The sequence below is a fragment of the Callorhinus ursinus genome, unplaced genomic scaffold, assembly GCF_003265705.2.
Source record: "Callorhinus ursinus isolate GAN/ISIS: 27379988/994484 unplaced genomic scaffold, GSC_fseal_2.0 scaffold12, whole genome shotgun sequence".
Lineage (NCBI taxonomy): Eukaryota > Metazoa > Chordata > Mammalia > Carnivora > Otariidae > Callorhinus > Callorhinus ursinus.
In genome coordinates, this window is record NW_027397074.1 from 33693136 (window position 1) to 33711778 (window position 18643).

Here is an 18643-nt window from a genome sequence, read left to right on the forward strand (position 1 = left end):
AGTCAGTGACTTCTGCAGTGCTAAGTTTCTTGTGATCTAGAGTCATCCTCTTCCTGGTGCAGAGAAAAGGAGGCAGACACTCTTACATATAGAGATCTCCTTTATAAGTATAAATTTCCCTTAACGAAGGGTTAACTTCTCTGTTTACAGAGCTACTCCTGTGTCTGCATTTTTTCAGAAATAATGAGCTCAAAATAATCTTGATGCCAGAGAGTGGCATAGTCTGCTATCCTTCAATGCCATATTGAGCTCTGGGCAACCCTAACAATGTTCCTGCTTATACCGTAAGATGAGATTGTAAGTGACACACGGAGCAAGTGAGATTTTTGAATACTGTCTTGTTAAGGCCTTCTGTGTTTTCCTTGTTTGCTTTGTTACATCTTGAAGTTCCCATGAGATTCTGGTGCCTCTTACTGTAATACTTTCCTTGGTACAGATGACTGTATTGGAAAGAGCTTTTCCATAGCCTTGGTTTGTGCTCTAATTGCAGTGGCCTTATTTGGGTCAACCCAGTTACAAATCCGGGCCTGGGAAGCATGAATCTTTAGGGCTACTGAACTATAGGATTATGAGAGCGGGTCATAACTAATGACTCACCACTCAAGAAATAATACATTTTCAAGTACCAAGAGTAGCCTTGTTAGATTAAGTTGGGCTTTCCGTTCCCGCAGGCAGATCTGAAGATGATAGATTGTCCTGGGAGGTCTCCTGTGACCTCAGTTTGTGTCCACGTGCAAGGTACAGCTCACATTGCACAGTTTATTATAAACCTGCTGGGAAGGCCTCCGAATAGGTCTGTCCTGATTCCCAAGTGGCTGCTAATGACGCTGCAGAAGTCAGGCTGATCCCAGGATTACAGGAGTGCTGTTGCCTGTGTGCATAGAAATGTTGCCCATAAACACATGGATCAGAGGAGAGGGTCAGAGCAGCGTCTGTCCTTGAATTAAAACAAATGTCCATAATGCATACTCAAGAGTGCGTCTCTCTCTCGCCACCTAGCATTTATTTAAAAAAGCTCTACTCATTTTTAAAATTTCTCTTATTCCCTATTTACATATTCTATTTAGAGGAATATTTCTTAGAACATTTACCCAGTCAGCCTTGGTGTGAAGGGTGAAACTTTAGTTAATAAAATGCTAATACAAAGGAAAAATGTTGGGCTACAATTTCTAAAATCAGAGTTCATAAATTCATCTCAGACACTCTGTGATAGATGTTTCGATCGATGTTTCAGACCAGTTTGGTCTGAAAATCAGTTCTGCATGTTCAACCTAAGTCATATGCTGCTGAGAACAACCTATCAGAGAGGGAAAAGAATCCAGAAGTGGGGCTTTAAGTTCTTAGTTTCCTTGAACCAAAAACCTCCTCCTACACTTTTTCTAAGTATTTGTTTAACCCTGTTTAAGTTTATTCATCCTTTTGAAAATGCACCAAGTAAATATATGAAACAATTTCACTTTATAGCTGGTACTGAACAAATTAGAATTGCATTTTTTTCATAGTATTTCATAGGAGAAAAAACACTTCCAGGCATGCGATTGTACAAATATGATCATTTGCACGTCAATTGTTTTATTAGAGTGGACAATAAAGTTAAAGACCAAGTTTTTCAGGTTTCTGGAAATGAGGAGGGGATTTGTATAAAGTTACTAGGCACTCGTTATGTTTGGGTCTGGCAGTTAATTTTTACACCTGGCTTATCTATGCCAAATGCAATTGCGGTATGTGTTGTTGGTCAGTGTTTTCTAAACAATTTTAGGGAGCAATCCAATAATGCCCTTTATCCCATTTCTCCACTGAACCCCCAGGGGGAGAGAGAAGAGAACAGAGGTCTTCCTCTGTTACAATTACCCATCACAACTGGGTAATTGTAGTCCTTGACATACCTCCTGAGACAGTGGGCAAGGGGGGAAATCAGACTCTTCTACCATAGACCAGGCTACTTCTCATCCACTCTCGTCAGGAAAATCAGCTTTTGGAATTCATTTATCAAATGAGGGCGGGAGGGAGTTGCCTGAATTAGATCATATGGTAAACAGTGGACCGTGATATCACTTGGAGGGTGAAACCACCGTTGTTTACTTTCAGGATCTGGTTTTTACAGTTGATGAGGTCTCAACTGGACAAGTGGCTTTTTTTTTAAAAAGTTAGGCTCACTTGGATTTTGAACTCTGCCTCCTTGGTGAGTAACTGAAGGAAGTTCTGTTCTTGCCTTAGAGCCTTTTTTTTTTTTTTTTTTTTAAATCTCCCCCGCTCCTGTGCTCACCAGTGACTGCTAAATATAAAGACCTTAGAAGCTACTTAGGATTACTGAATGCCTGAAACGCACAAAAACCCAAAGCAGAGCTAAACAGTCGTAGATGATTGAAGACTGCAGTTCTCAAGCAGGTGAAAATGGTTTAACCAGGTATGTTGATCATCCGTGTAAATAACTCACAGATGATTTATTTTACCGTTTTTTCTAAATTACCCTTTTTCCCCCCTAAGATGTGGGGCCTCTGGTAAAACTGATAAAACATTCTTTTTTTTTAGTGTGGTAAAATACACATAACATAAAATGTATCATTTTATTTTTTTTTAAGATTTTATTCATTTATTTGACAGAGAGCGAGTGAGCGCAAGCAGGCAGAGCGAGAGGAAGAAGCAGACTTCCCACTGAGCAGGGATCCCAACACGGGGCTTGATCCCAGGACCCTGGGATCATGATCTGAGCTGAAGGCAGACGCTGAACTGACTGAGACGTCCAGGCGCCCCTCATTTTAACTATTTTTAAGTGTGTAATAAAGTGTCATTGAGTGCATTCACATTGTGACCCAACCATCATCCCCACGAGCTTTTTCATCTTCCCAAGCTGACAGTGTGCACCTGGCAAACAATCCCCCCACCCCCTTCCCCCGCTTCCGTTAGCCCCTGACAACTGCCATTCTCCTCTGTGTCAGTGAGTCTGACTCTTCCAGATCCCTCATGTAAGTGGAAACACAGTGTTCGTCCTTATGCGACTGGTTTCTTTATTCACTTAACCTAATGTTTTCAAGGTTCATCCATGTTGTAGCAGGTGTCAGGATCTCCTTCCTTTAAAGGCTGAATAGCGTTCCGTTGTTGGCATATGCCATTTTGTTGATCCATTCAGCCGCCGATTGGACGTTTGGGTTGCTTCCACCTACTGGCTATTGTGAATCATGCTGCTATGAACGTGAATGCACAGATAGATTTTTTTCCTGCTTTCAGGTGTTTGGGGTACATACTCAGAAGTGGAATTACTGGATCGTATGGTAATTCTATGCTAAAGTTCTCGAGGAACAGTCATATTGTTTTTCACAGTGGCTGTACCATTTTGTATTCCCACTGTGTTACCAACATTTTCCTTCAGTTGTTTGAAATAACGCTCTCTAGACTTACAGCGTTCTTCCAGTTCTGTGTAGTTAGAGAAATAGTCAAGATATGCTTTCGCTTCAGTTTATTTGAACACAAAGGAAAGATTGTGGGATGACCAGAACGAACAGGCTTTGCTAATAATTTCCATAAACTTCAAGCAGAAGTTCTTCTCTTTGCAGCTTCACTTCTCACATACTTCCTGGAATTACAATTATAGCACAGAAATACCTATATTCTTGTTCACTTATTCTTTCTGTTTCTTCACACTGTTTATGTTTATAGATGACAACATAGTGCGCTTTGTGTTAATACACTATGTAACCACTATATTTGGTGGTTGCCATTTTTTTTAAGTATGTTTAAATAATGTTGCCATCAGCATCTTCACAGAACTTTGTTTGTCTTGGATGATTTCCTGATTTGCAGTAGGACAAATTCTCAGTAGAGGAGACCATGGCTCTGTTTAACACTTCTCTAAGGGAGATTCATCTTCCTTGCAACCTTAACATTTGACTTCCCAGAGATGTATTTATATCTTAAAAATTATATATGTTGTTCAAGTAACATTTTGTCATTCAACAAATTTTAAGGACTTAATCTTATATCAGCTTGATAATAAACCAATTTTTTTAATTTTTATTCTGCTGTACTATAGAGGAAACCTGAACATCTTAGAAGTTGTCATTCAAAATATTTGTATATAAGTGAAAACTCTTCTTTCCCCTTCATTAACTCTCAGAGAACTTTCTAAATATAATATTTAACCTTTTTAACATACGTACTACTTGTAAGAAGAGAGCCCGATCTCTCTGCTGATACTTTTACTGAGGATTTTTATGTCATTAAATCAACCATATGTGCACAGAACCTATTAGTTAGTACATAGCTTTTTGATAGTACTGTGAAAGAGAAAAAAAGAATTTAAAATGTATATTCTGCCCTGGAAAAGATAATAATGCCAAAGAAAAGTTTGTCAAGACAAGCAATAGATAATCAATATATCAATATTCAAAGCATGGTACGGAACACCATAGGCATTCATGGGCCAAAGAAGTCAGTGGGGGCTGGGGTGATCAAGAAATTCCATGTGACAATGAATGTGAGATTCAATATGTAGTGAGGAAATTAATACACAGTTATAATTTTTGTCATTCAGAATCAAGAGTTGAAAGTAGTGAAAGCTGCTCCCTATTGGAAGCCACCACCTCTCTCAACTTCTCCAAAGGTAAGCAGTGACCTCTGACCTCTGCTCCATAGACATGATGTCATTGCCCTTTGCTCTTCTCCCAGCTAGTCACGTTTTAGTGAAGATGGGAACAATTCAACTAAATTTATTCCAGGGCAGTGCTCTAAAATCTTGAGTACCCAAATGTATTATAAGGTGAATTCTTAGGATTTCTTTAGGGTATGCTCATGGGTACAGATGTTCTTTGACCTTTTCACAAAATTAGGGCTCTGATGGAGAAAGCTATCTGTCAGAGACTTTCTCTGAGAGGGTTCAATTGTGCAAAATCCAGCTAAAATTGAGTTCTTGAAGTAAAGTGTGTACATAGGAGTTTCTGGCCTGGAGGGGAGGGGTTGTCTTCAAGGAGGTAACTGATCTTCTTGGGGTGCCTCTCTACATATTCTTTTACACTAACACATATTCTTTTTTGATACTTCTATTTTTTTTTAAAGATTTTATTCATTTATTTGAGAGAGAGAGAATGAGAGATAGAGAGCACGAGAGGGAAGAGGGTCAGAGGGAGAAGCAGACTCCCCGCTGAGCAGGAAGCCCGATGTGAGACTCGATCCCAGGACTCCAGGATCGTGACCTGAGCCGAAGGCAGTTGCTTAACCAACTGAGCCACCAAGGCACCCTGATACTTCTATTGACTAAGCTCATGTGTACTTCTAGTCACCCAGTGAGAAACTATATAGTGAAGTGATAATTTGGACTGTCTTTGGTCTTCATTGCTCCAGTTAAGTCAGTTTTGTCTCCTCTTCGAATATTTCGTGTGTCCAGAAGTCCTATTGGGTGAATGAACTAAATAGCTTTTCTCTGAAGGACTAAGGTGGGGGACAAATAACAGTCTGAACACTCCCAAAAGGATTTATTTATTAATTTTTTTTAAAAAAGAAGCATGGCTTACTCTGGTAGTATGCAATATTGTTTTCATACATGTATACTTGAAACCAGATTTTTTAAAAAATAGCTGTTGTAACAATAACCATAATCTAATCAGCATGTCCATCAGTGTGCCTGCATTCTCCAGTGTCTTCTAGGATCTCCTCTGGTTCTAAGTCTCAGGGCCGGATACAGAGGGAAAAGCTTGCAGATGTTTTTTCTCTACAATTCAGTCTTCAGCAACTTGAGAGCTTTCTTCATGTTGTCGAGCACTAATGGGGAAAAAGTTGCCACAGTCAAGATGCCACCAGAAATTATATTGATAGCTCTAGTAAACCCCTAAATTTGGGTACTTTATTCATTGTTGAATGGGGTGCTATTTCATGATAGGGTGAATAGTTGGTAATTTTGTGAGACATTTTTTTTCTAAAAGTTTGTGACATGGGCTTTTACTAAAATCCAGTTCTCTTCCAATATTTATCACACGTCTTTTCTACAAAGCACTGTGATATTACCTGTGCAGGATACATGCCTTTAAGGACTCCAAAGTCTTACTAAGAAATATGCCATTATCTCGAGAATGGTCAGTACTTGGCATGTACTTCCCTGGTCCCCCCGCACCCACTGGAGGCATCGCTCACTAATGGACCGTGATAATCTTTGCTGCTGCTGAGATGCAGCCTCAAGTCTTTTCCCCAGCATGTTGTTCTAGGTCAGTGCCACTCGATAGTTATCTCTGTGATGATCAAAAATATTCAGTGCCTGTGCATTGAGTACTTAAACTGTGGTTAGTGTGCCTGAGGAATTGAATTTTAACTTTTAATTAATATAATGTTAAAGAGCTACATGGAGTTCATGGCTCACATATTGGGCAGTACAGTTCCAGGCAGCCCTAGAACTAGTCCTTGAGCAGGATTGGTTCTTAGGACAAAACCCAGTTGTCTTCCCGGAAGGACTAATTAGATGTCACACCTCGGTACAGTCTCCTATTGAGGTGCTTTGTCTGCCCTGAGTTTCTTAGCTTTGTTTTTTTCTTTCCATTTTGCAGGGAAAGTGAGTATCTTGCCACGTCCTGGGAACCATCTTCCCTACTGATCTTTAAAATTGAACTTAAACTCAACATCAACACACTGAACTACATTATTTCACTTTCATTATTTGGAAGAAGTATTTAGGGCATGCAGATTCCTAGTACTGGTGTAATAGTACAGTTACTATTGCACTTGATTCCATGGTAGGACTTTGTATGAGAGGGTGCCTAAGGAAACATTGAAAAGCAGGTAATATGGTCATAAAATCCTTCTAGAGAAGAAGATACCCCATCTAAAGAATCTTTCATTGAGATTTAAATAAATGAGACAACAGTGAATATGATTTGCCTGAGGGGCACAAGGCTAGTCAGGGTCAAACTGATTATCTGTGTTTCTGAGCCCAGCTTTCTCCCTCCTCATCATGGACCCTACTCTTAGTGCAAAACAACAATAGGCATGTTCACAGGAGGTGACACTTACGTAGAGCTACATCTGAAGGTTCATAAGCATAGAGACGATTCGAGTATCTTCCAGTGATGTCAGCTCTAACTGTCAGGGATGGGTCTACAAAGAAAAAGCAAACGGGAATGGAGTCAATGTTTCCAAGTAAGTTCTGTTGCGTGAGGAAGCCCATGTACTTGTCCATGGCCAGTGAAAGGAACACAGCATGTGATCCGCCTCATGGGGTTCTAGTCCATCTACTCTGTACCCCGGCCTGTGGCTGCCAGTCCCCAAAGCAGGGCCCGGAGCCCTCGACAACTGCGCAATGCTATTTGCGGGAAAGGTTATGAACCCTGCTGTCCTATCTATAGCAACCTGAAGACAAAAGAAGACATCCCGGCGGGGGGGGGGGTATTGGGTGCTTTGGTGAAAACACTGGCATTCTCTACTAAAGAACTATTTTAAACTTTTGAAATGTTCGTGTTGTAATCTCAGTGTGTTGCCAAGAGCAACCTAGATAATTAGAAACCCACATCCAATGCTAGTTTTCAAAACCCAAGGTTGTTTTTAATGAGTAAAAGAATGCAAACCTGTAAGAGTGGCAAAGGTCAAATAAGCATGTAGGGCCCTCTCTATTTTTCACTGTATTGATATCTAGCTGCATTAAAAAAATAAAGATTTAGGAGTCTTCCTTATGCATACCTACGTCCCTAGAGGTTTAAATCCATTTTTCCATGTTTTATATTTAATTTGAAGCCATCAACTAATGAGAAAAGAAGGCATTTTGAAAATACGGTGTATCGACAAGGGAGGTACTAGGATCTACACAGGCCTAGAAACCTTGCCTTGTCAGGGAGGATTGAAGGGGCCTAAGGTACACGTCCTGAAAATCAGATGAAGGAGGCACACGAGAACCAGTGGCTTGTATGCACATTCGGCCACTGGTACTTTAGTGGACAATCTGTCATTTCAGAATGTTGGAATGGGCCCCACTGACGTTAATTACAAAAAGCAGACATTTATTTGTACAACAAAGACTTAAAACCTATTATACTTCGGCTATGTGCAGAGGATACAAACGCAGGGTCTACTCTTTGTAATAAATTAACATAAGAAAAGCTTTTGAAACAGCAACCATGGGCTCACATAGCTGCCCCTGCAGCTGGCCGCAAACCTTGAACCACCTCAAGAGCTTCAAGAAATACCTCCTGCCTCCCATCCCGGCAAGATCCTGATTTAATTGCTTTGAGGTGTGGCCCCGGCACCTTGATTTTTAAAATCTTGTAGGTGATTCTAATCTGTAGCCAGCGCCTACACTCCTGAGCTGGAGTTGGTTCTTTTGGAAGGAAGTGAATGTGGGTTAAAATGCCTTTAGACGGGACTAAATCCTTTGAAAAGAACTCCTGCATAGAGTGTCACTGGATGACCTATAAAGTCCCAATTTAAACACTGTATATTTTCTAAATCCTAACATAACTGAATCTATAAAATTAGCTCGAGTTCAGCCTTCCTCCTTTTGATCCTTCACTTGTTCCTCTCCCCTGTTCTGTGCATTTAGTGTGAACTCAGATGGATCACACAGGCGCACCACTTGATCAGGTGAGCTCTGCCATGTGATGGATTTATTTATTCATTGTCCTTAAATCAGTATGACTTGGCTCAAAGTCGATCTCAATTCATGTGTCCAATCATTGAACAAATATTTATTGCCAGCCTACCACAGGGTCATGCTGAAAATATGATGGTCAGAAGAAACAGACGCAGTCCCAGCCACAAAGGGCTGCATATTTCCCCCTATGGGAGAAAAGAGATACTAAACAATCACCCAATAAATACAAGATTGTATCTGAGGATAGAGTGACTATTGAGAGGAGCACGGTGCCACAAGAGCACATAATGGCGATTGTGCCAGGTCAGGGATTGACAGTGATGACTAGGTCATGGGCAGGTGCATGGGGGAAGCAGGAAAAGCCTTCCAGCAGAGGGAACAGCATATGAAAAATACCAGTGGCTGGAAGGAGCATGGCTCCTCTGATTTCTTTTCTGCCAGCCGTCTTCCTAATTTGCCCACAAATAATTGCAAAAAATGTCAGAAAGAAAAATCCAACATACAAATTGGAAGTTTGCCTGATGAAAAATAAGAATTTACTGGCCTGATGTATTCAGGAAAATGGGCAATACATTTAAACAGTTAACAGGGTGCTTCCTTCTCTGATGTATTTGTGACAGGATATGATAAGATTACGTTGGTAGATGAGAAACAAACGTGGAAATAAGTGGAAGCTTGAATTTTCTAATGAAGAAATGTGGAGAAATGTAAAGGAATGTTCTACCCCTTGCTAGGCCATGGCAATGGCATTAGCCATGCTGGAGTGGCAGATGAGGGAGGGGGTGTCCGAAGACAAGATATCACAGCACTTGGTCAATTATCAGTGTGCTTAATCTCACTGTCATTTTTACTTACCAACAAACATGATCCTGGGGACATATTGGCCATCAGGAGAAAGGTGTTTGTCAGTTGTTTCATACTAAGATTAAAAGAAAAGACAGCTTTTAGTTTGTCTATTCTTGAGGTATTGTCCAACTTGTTAATACAGAAATCTGTCCATTACTGGAGGAGGCGTCTCGAGATACTGTAAGGCACATCTCTTCCACAGAGAGTTTATAATACAGATGGGGGCAAGTTACACACATGAAATAATAAACAAGAGAGCCAACCATAATATAGAACCTGAGGTAGAGAGCTGAATGAACATGATAAAGAGCAAAAAAGTTCAAGAAGGGAGACTATGGAGGGAGTTATAGCATTTGGGGAAGACATCTTGGATGAGATGGGAGGAAATAGAACAGTGGAAAAAAACGAGTCATTTTTGGAGAAATTACAGAAACAGGCTTATGGCACTCATTTTTGAGGAATGCACGTCAGTTGAGAGACACAGGTAAGAAAATGAATACTGAGGATCCAGCTGGTGCGGTGTTATGAAGGAGGACGCGCAGGTGCAGCGGGTGACCAGAACAGGGCATTTAACCCTGTATGCAAGGTCGACTAAGACTCTCTGAAGTGGGTGGGGAGGAGTCTTAAAAAAAATGAGTAAGAGTCAGGTACATGGAAAACGAGGTTACTCCAGGCAGTAGGGAGCGATTGCACAAAGGTAGAGGAAAGGTACGGCACTCTCTGGTAGGACCATATGTTTTGGGAGGACTGAAAGACAGAGGACGCACGAGGCAGTGGTGAAAGAAGATGCTAGAGAGCTGCCTCCGGGGCCGGCTCGTAAGAGGTCTTGCACACCGTGCCAGTGTTTGCATGTGTTCATAAATAGATCAGAACCACTGGAGGGATTTCAAAGTACCATGATCCCAGTGTGGTTTTTAGAGTCAGTACCCTGATGGCCATGTGGGATTAGCTGGGATTTATTTTGTAGGCAGGGAGCCACTAAGTAATACTGTAGTAAACTAGGCAAAGAGAGAAATTCTTACACTAAACAGTGGTCCTCACTTTATAGGGAAGTGACCTACAGCAAGAATATTTAGAAGTTAGAACCACATGGTTTCTTGACTGCTGGAGGTGAGTAGGAGAGTGCAATCTCGAATGAAACTTTCAGTGAAACACGGAATAAAGAAAGGAGAGCTGTTGGAAAATCCTGCACCAAGCGATAAATTCAGTGTTGAACACGTTGAGTTTAAGCTAATAATGCAAAACCTGGGCCACGATTGCACACACAAGTTGGAAATGGTTGCATGTTCGGGTAAGATTTGGCAATTACCAGTGCGTGGGCATTGATTAAAGGCAGATGTAGATGAAGTTATCCATAGAGAATATAAAATATTAAAAAGGGAATATAAAATATTGAGAAGTAAGTCAAGCAGAGATTCACCAAGTCACTAATATTAAAAGGTAGGAAGAAGAATAGGAGCCTGTGGAAGGGAGGTGAGGAAGAACGGATGTGAATGCTCTTTGAAGAAGCCAACCTTTGTCAGCTTGTGGAAAGGGGAGAGAGAGGGAGAGGGAGAGGGATGCGGGGGGGGGAGGGGGGGAGGGGGGGGGGAGGGAGGGAAAGGACATAGGGCTAGGGAGAGTAGTTTTGTGAGTTGTTTATTGTTTGCTTGTTTCCTTTTGGAAGGAAAAGTGGAACGTGTTTGTAGCTGAATAGAAAGAACTTGCAGACAGCTTGACCAGCTTGACCATCAGGAAGGGCGTTGATGGTAGAATGCACATGAGGAGGCTTAAGCCCCTGCACCGATTTGCTTTAGATAGCCCGGGAAACTGTCACCTCCGGGGAGAGAGGAGCCGAGGATTAAGAAGGGGTGCAGGGAGAGAGGAGCCGGGGTCTAAGAAGGGGTGTAGAGCACCAGGGATTTAGGGAAAAGGGCACAGGAAGAGATCTGCAAAGACAAAAGCCTTCCAATTTTTACAGCAACCGAGAAAATCCTGACCACAGAGCCTATTTTTCAGACAGCCTAAAATCGTCAATTACTAAATAAAAGCACAGCCATGCAAGATAGATTATTAGTAAAATATCTTTTTTCCCCCGTAATCTGTGAGATGAGATCTCTGGAACAGACCCCCGTCAGTGCAGTGCGACTAACAGGCATAGGAAAAGTGAATCATCCATTTCAAATAATGAGCCATGGAGAAATGTCAGTGCTGATGAAAAGTGAACTTACAACTAGGTTGAGGAGGACAAACTGCTCTGCCAATTTCTGGATTTCTTTATTTTCAGCAAACACTTTCTTTAAAGCTAGAATAGACAAAAGAATCAGTAAGTAACCATCTCATTGCTGGCTGACACCATTGCTCTCTATTATATTTTAAGATGAACTGTATTTTTATTTTATTTTTTTTTAAAGATTTTATTTATTTATTTGAGAGAGAGAGAGAATGAGAGATAGAAAGCACGAGAGGGAAGGGGGTCAGAGGGAGAAGCAGACTCCCCGCTGAGCAGGGAGCCTGATGCGGGACTCGATCCCGGGACTCCAGGATCATGACCTGAGCCGAAGGCAGTCGCTTAACCAACTGAGCCACCCAGGTGCCCCGAACTGTATTTTTAATGTATATCCAACTTTGCCTTTTTAGCAAATGATTAGTGAAGTAATATCTAGGCCATTGACTCCCTTTGCTGCTTGCCATTCACTCACTCAATCATTCATTCATTTATCCTTTTTTTTTTCAATCCATATTTATTGAGTGATTTTCATGTGGTACCACTAGCTTCATGAAAAGAGAAAAAAGAAGAAGAAGAAGAAAGAAAGGTAATGTGCTGTCTTCCTAAAGCTCAAATGCTTATGTGGGAAACAGACCATAAACAAGTAAACAGATTAATAACTTCAGGTGGAGATATGCACTTTAAAGAAAAATAGAGCAAGGCAAGAGGTTTAAGAGCTCTAGAATGTTCAAGGTAGAGCTCTCAGAGGAGGTGACATTAAAGGAGAGAATGATCCATTTGAAGATTTTGGGGGTCTGTCATGCTAGGCAGAGGAGGCTGCAAGAGCAATAGCCCTAAGGCAGGAATGAGCTTAGGTCTCGGAGGAGGAAAAATGCAAAGGCCAGGCTAGACAAAGTAGATCGAGTCCGATGTGGGACTCGATCCCTGGACTCCAGGATCATGACCTGAGCCGAAGGCAGTCGCTTAACCAACTGAGCCACCCAGGCGCCCAATTCACTGTGCTTTTAATCTATTTCTTGCTACTTAGTCCCAGTTATGAACTTTTAATCTGTGTCTCTGGGTACTATTTCTTTTAACTCAAGTACAACATAACACTAGGCATTCTTTAAAATAATTTTCTATTAACTACAAAAAGTACACTCCGATAAGATATCTGTAAAATCATTTCCTTTTAGAAGGCATCAAATATTCAGGGAACTTTATTTTTAAAGGATAAATCAAATAAGACATAGCTTTCATTGACCCAAACATGCATAATCCATCCTTAATATAAACAAGGCAGAATGGTAAGAACACAAAGATAGCCAGGGGCCAGATTATGTCCAGCCTTGTAGGCCATGATCAGGAATTTAGATTTCATTTACTTGTGATAAGAAGCCACTTGAGCACATGAGTGAAAGGGTCTGATTTATGTTTAACAGCCTCACTCTGGTTCGGTATGGAAAGCTAAGTGCGCGGTGATCAGTTAGGTGGCTGTTACAATAGTCTAGACAAGATGTGATCTTGGCTTGGATCAGGGCGGTAGAAATGAGTCAATAGGAAGTGGTTGGGTTTGGCCAGGGGACCTACATGATATATGGAGCCCAGGACACAACAAAATTATGGAGCCCCTTACTCAAAAATTACTATGAATTTTTAAGACAGCAACAAGCAGAGTTTTAAATCCAGCATAGGAAACTTCCAGGGCCTTGTGTGACTGCACAGCTTACACACCCATCAAGCTGGGGCTGGCTTATGGATATATTTGGAAGGTAAAGCAGTGGTATTTGCTGATGTAGTAGATACAAGATACAAGAGAAAACAAGAAGTCAAGGATGAATCCTAGAGTTTGTTTTTTTCAAAATGTGCACCACTGGTTAACACAAAGTATGGAAATATTTGAAGTTACTTTAAAATATGTTTTATTACATAAGATATTCTGTTTTATTTAACTGTGCTAGGTGCTAAGGATAAAAAGATGAGTGACCTGAGCCTTGTCCCTAAAGCTAAAAGCCTATAAAGGAAATTATATTTAGAAGAATAAATTACCTTGACTGTGTGGGCATTCATCCAAGTGATGAATAATCATTAAGGGCTTGTTGCTATAAGAGACAAAGAAGGTGGGGTAATTTTTAATTAGTAAGATTTCATGTAAAGCTACATAACACTAGAGGGTGCTCTTGGGAGCTTTAAGAGAACTCCGTGACCCTCGTCTTACCTTGTCTTGGATTTGTATAAAGCTTCTTCGTAGGTCTGAGTCCAGATGAGTTGATCACCCCAACCTAGAACAAAAGGAACCAGTATATTTAAAGCTATTACAATTTCAGACTAAAGCTGTTGAAAAGCAATGCTAAAGACTGGGATAAATATATACTGGATACTAATCGAATGCAAAGTCCTCTAAAGAAAGTAGAATTAATGATAAACTTTGATACATTTAGAAGAAACACGTTCAAAAATATTTTTGGCACACAAGCCTCAGCTTCTCAATGAAGTGGCACTGAAAGGTGACCGAAAGCTGACTCATACCTCTGGAGAGGGTCTGGGGCAGTTTGGGTCCAGAGTCCTTGGTGTCTTTCTTAGCCCCTGATTTTGCTGTGATGTCTTTGGCCAGGGTGTAAGAGAGGGCGACAAGGAGCAAGAATGCTGACACGGAGATCTTCTCCATGGCAAATCTGATATGGAAAACGACCGAGGGAATGTCAGTAAAACAAAAGGGAATTAGCAGCCTTCACAGCCTTTGGACTGTATCACGACCCTGTGACACAAAGGCACCTTAGGGGTAACCTCCTCCATTTCTCAGGAGATGGGTATAGAACCGAGTCCTCCAGATCTTGACAGTTTGCAGTGCTGGCTCCCATTTTCCCCTCTTGAAACAATTCCCCTAAACACACATACTTCTTTAGCCTTCTGTTAAAATGGGGATGTTGCCATTAAAGAATAAGATCTAAGTGAGACGAATCCTTATTTAAATTCAAACTGCCAACTTTGTCACTTAACTGAAAACTTATACTCAGCTAACTCTCTCCCTAGTGTAACATTTACTCAAATTCCATCTATTAGTTCTGAGGTGACGAAAATCTGTCCATGCAAGTTCATTCCACTGAAATAATTCCCTCACTCTCTCCATGGGCTTCTTATCGGTAGGTGATCGTGGGCATATATTTTCGGGCACAAAAATATTCTGTGGGGCTTTGGACACAGAGAAACCAAACCCGTGTGTGTCTCTTTGTTAACTTTTTTTTTCCCTTCCCGTATTTCACAGCTGATTCTTCAGGAAAGTTACAATACAAGGCAGAGACCTGTAGACAGGAAAGGGACCACTTAGATAAGATCGACGAGTGAGTGGGAGAGCGCACGAACTAGGAGAGTTGCACTAGCAAATCACTGTGGTTAGCTCTCACGTGCAGAATTAGAGATGGGATCGCTTCACAAATACCACGCTAATATGGGTGTAGGTCTCCATAAGCTCTGCAAAGGAAGCAGGATGGGCTATCAATGCTCAGTATTTTTAAGGTGTTCTGACAGCTTGAGTGGGAACCTTTGCTGTTTTTAAAAAAAGCATTTGAAGCTACCCAATTCCGATGATGCCTTGGCTTCAGCCGACCAGTTATCATCTATCCAAATCATAGTATGTGGCCGCAAAATGTCTTACTCAAAAAAGACATAAACAAAAAGCAAAGATACACTTTCCTCATTTTCTACTCAGATAAGAATGTGTACTCTAGGTCAGCAATTCCCGGTCTTCTTAGTACAAAGATTTCTTTTTAACATAGAGGAGAAAAAACAAAACAGGAACTTGGATGTGAGCATAATTGCACCTTTAAAATATGAGTTGATTCAGAAACATATCATGGCAAATAACTACTTGGAATTTATCAACAAACATTTTACTTTGTATTTTATTTATAGCAACAGCATCTCTTTATATCAGAAAAAATTGTGACTCCGGGGTGAAGCATTTTATCTATTTGACTCACTGACGGTCCTTGCTGCATGCCCCCTTGTCATCACTCCACAGCTCACCGGTTGGAACTATTGACATAATGCATGTGTTTATGGCAGGATGACTCACTGAAGCCTAATGCCACTCCTGCTGTGTAAGTATACTGCTGCAGGCTCACTTTCTGAGATTCATTCTATCAAGTTTTCATAATAAGTGGACTCAGACTCGGCTCTGCGAGGGTCCTGCCTAAACCACCTCAAAACAGAACGCTAACCATGGGAGATAGAATTTGGATGCACACGCGCACACACGTACACACACACTCTATGGAACCGCCCCCTTTTACTGGTCACTGTATGTCTGCTTATCTTTAGCAGGGAATGAACTTGCAGGAGGTTTCAGGATCCCTGTTCATAAATGCTTCAGGAAAGCAGTCAGATCTCTCCTCTTAAAGCCCATCCCATGAATTTCAAGACTCAAGATGCAACAAGAGTATCTTTACAGCAGATGGAGAAAGAGAACTATGTTTTCTGATGTGCAGTAATATTGTGAATTGCAGTTCTTAGCGGGCAGTCCGAGCTGAGATTGCCAGGCCTGCGGGCCTGTGCTCTAGCCAGTGGATGAGAAGCAGAGCAGTTGATGGTGAGAAGTGCACGGTGACGGTGACAGAAGACGCTGGGCCTTGTCCCAGGCCTGAACACGGTTAGAGCTCACCCACGCTTAAACCTCTTGTTTCTAGAGGGAGAGAGCGTTACCTTGAAACAGCTCAGGAATGCAGCCCTCTACCAGCTCTGGCCAAAGAAAGGCCCCAGTAAGCCTTTGATGGAAATTCCATTATTTCCCCTCCAAACCCCTGGGAACTACCTTGCATTTCTCTGTTGATTCCTGCAACTTTACAAAGTAATCAGAGAGAGTGCCCTGTGGAACAGTCTTGTCAGGAGCCTTACCTGATTTCCCCACCCACCTGTCCGAGTGAGCCAGCCAGCCTCAGTGCGGTCCAAGCCTCCCAGTGTGCTGGCTCAACCTGAGCCTCTATTTATGCTCAGAGCACACCTCAATCCCACCCACTAATCCCGTATTTACATGTTGCAAACTCGGAAAGGAGCTTTCCTTTTCCCCAGCAATGATCTTCCCTGGGCTGAAGAGTTTCTTGTTTTTAAAAATAACATTGCAGAGGATATGTTTTTCAGTATGCATGTTTTTAACTGTTTGTGAAAGTGTATTGTTAAGAGATTTGGAAAGATGGGCAGAGTGCCAAATCCAGGTAAACTTTAAATGAAGACATTTGATTTGCCTGAAGGCTGATTTGTCTTTACATGATTGGATGGAGTGTGTGGTTTGTAGATTTTTTTTCCTCCCCCTTGGGCGGATTGCCTTTATGTAGTTGAGAACACACAAGAGATGATTCACAATTCTAACTCCTCCAGTCATTTGACCCGCTCCCCTCCATTGTAGTACAAATTATTTTCCACCATACACTTCCTCTTCCTGGCAAACAAAATGTACATTCACAACGGCTATGAAAAAATGACCAATCAAGCATTCACAAAGTATTTCAAAGCTGAGGAAGTTATTGAAAAACGATACCTAATACTATGAGTTTTTATTAATTACATTGTAGTTGAATATATGCAGCAACTTCCCTTGAAAAAGTTCAAAAGTAATTCACAGGTATCCTCTCATTTAACGGCAAACTTTCCTGCAAGGCCTGTAGAAAGTCATTTATCTCATTTTTCAGACCTAGAAACTAAGGTCTGCAACTAGTTTATTTCACTCAAGATTATGCAATTATTCAATAAAGATTTTAAGACTGATTTTCTATAAAAAATTTCAATCCTGAGTTTTGTTCATGAAGCTATCCTTAAAGATTGGAATGGGTAAATCTTTAGCAATAGAAAATTAACTAATGGGATACAAACCCTATAAAAATGACTCTTTAAAAATGAATTAAGATCATAATATTTCAAAACATTTTCAAGTATATACATATATATATAAAATATATATATATATATATTTTTTTATTGATTTGACAGAACGAGAGAGCAGGGGAGCACAAGCAGTGGAAGCCGCAGAGGGAGAGGAAGAAGCAGGCCCCCCGCTGAACAGGGAGCCCCATGTGGGACTCGATCCCAGAACCCTGGGATCATGACCTGAGCCGAAGGCAGACGCTTAAGCAACTGACCCACCCAGGCGCGCCTCAAGTATAAATATTTTTTGATAAAGCCAAAATTCCCATGGGCAAAATAGTGATTCCCAAAATACTGAATTTTCTTTCACTTCCAAATGAGTTTACAGAGGTAATTTCTTTAGAAGTTTGACTGAAGACTGGTTGGCTCCGTCGGTTGAGCTTCCGACTCTTGATTTCTGCTCAGGTCATGATCTCAGGGTTGTGGGATGAGCCCCGCATGGGGCTCCACACTCAGTGGGGAGTCTACTTGAGATTCTTTCTCTCTCCCTCTGTCCCTCCCCTTCTTGCACACATCGTGCACACTCTCTGTCTCTCTCAAATAGGTCAATAAATCTTAAAAAAATGTTTGAAGACAATGATTTGAGCTGAACTTTAAAACTGCAAAGGCTTTTATATAAACCCTTAGTCTGTTCAGCCCGTAGAATATTCAACTCAACCCCCTCAACTGTGCAGATGAAAAAACAAAGATGTTAAAAAGCTAATGACACTGAAGGTCCCCACGACTCCTTTAGAGCATTGCTGGGACCAAAGCCCAGGGGTCCTCTAGTCCATCACCTGCTCAGAGTGGAAAATGGGCAGGATTTAGGGGTCACAAGATTTCAGTCTGAATCCTACCATTTAACTTCTCTGAAACTTCGGTTTTCTTTTCTATGAAACGGGGATACTGTTACAGTATAGAACTGTTTTGAGTACTAAATGAGATTTTAATGAATTAAGAAATGAGAAAGTACCTGGTTTTATTAGTTTGCTAGATGTGCTATAACAAAGTACCACAGAGTGGGTGACTTAGACAACAGAAATTCATTTTCTCACAGTTCTGGAGATTGGAAGGTTGAGATCAAGATATTGGCCAATTTGATTTCTTCTGAGGCCTCTCCTGGGCTCCTCAATGCCATCTTCCTACATATC

At 41.2% G+C, this 18643-nt stretch overlaps 1 protein-coding gene across 2 annotated transcripts; it reads right to left on the bottom strand.

Annotated features, from left to right (window-relative positions):
• Positions 1–5426: 5426 nt before the first annotated feature.
• On the bottom strand, positions 5427–16553 carry AGR2 (anterior gradient 2, protein disulphide isomerase family member). 2 transcript variants are annotated; one of them, XM_025872982.2, is made up of 8 exons: positions 16491–16553; positions 14127–14272; positions 13816–13879; positions 13647–13699; positions 11620–11693; positions 9419–9482; positions 6994–7077; positions 5427–5754 (listed from the first exon to the last, which is right to left on the bottom strand). In XM_025872982.2, exons 2-8 carry the CDS (start codon positions 14263–14265, stop codon positions 5705–5707), a joined length of 528 nt encoding a protein of 175 aa, XP_025728767.1. In that variant the 5' UTR covers positions 14266–14272; positions 16491–16553; the 3' UTR covers positions 5427–5704. The 2 variants fall into 2 exon arrangements, with proteins under 2 accessions (XP_025728767.1, XP_073754673.1); XM_073898572.1 differs by having other exon boundaries at positions 16508–16545.
• Positions 16554–18643: the final 2090 nt, after the last annotated feature.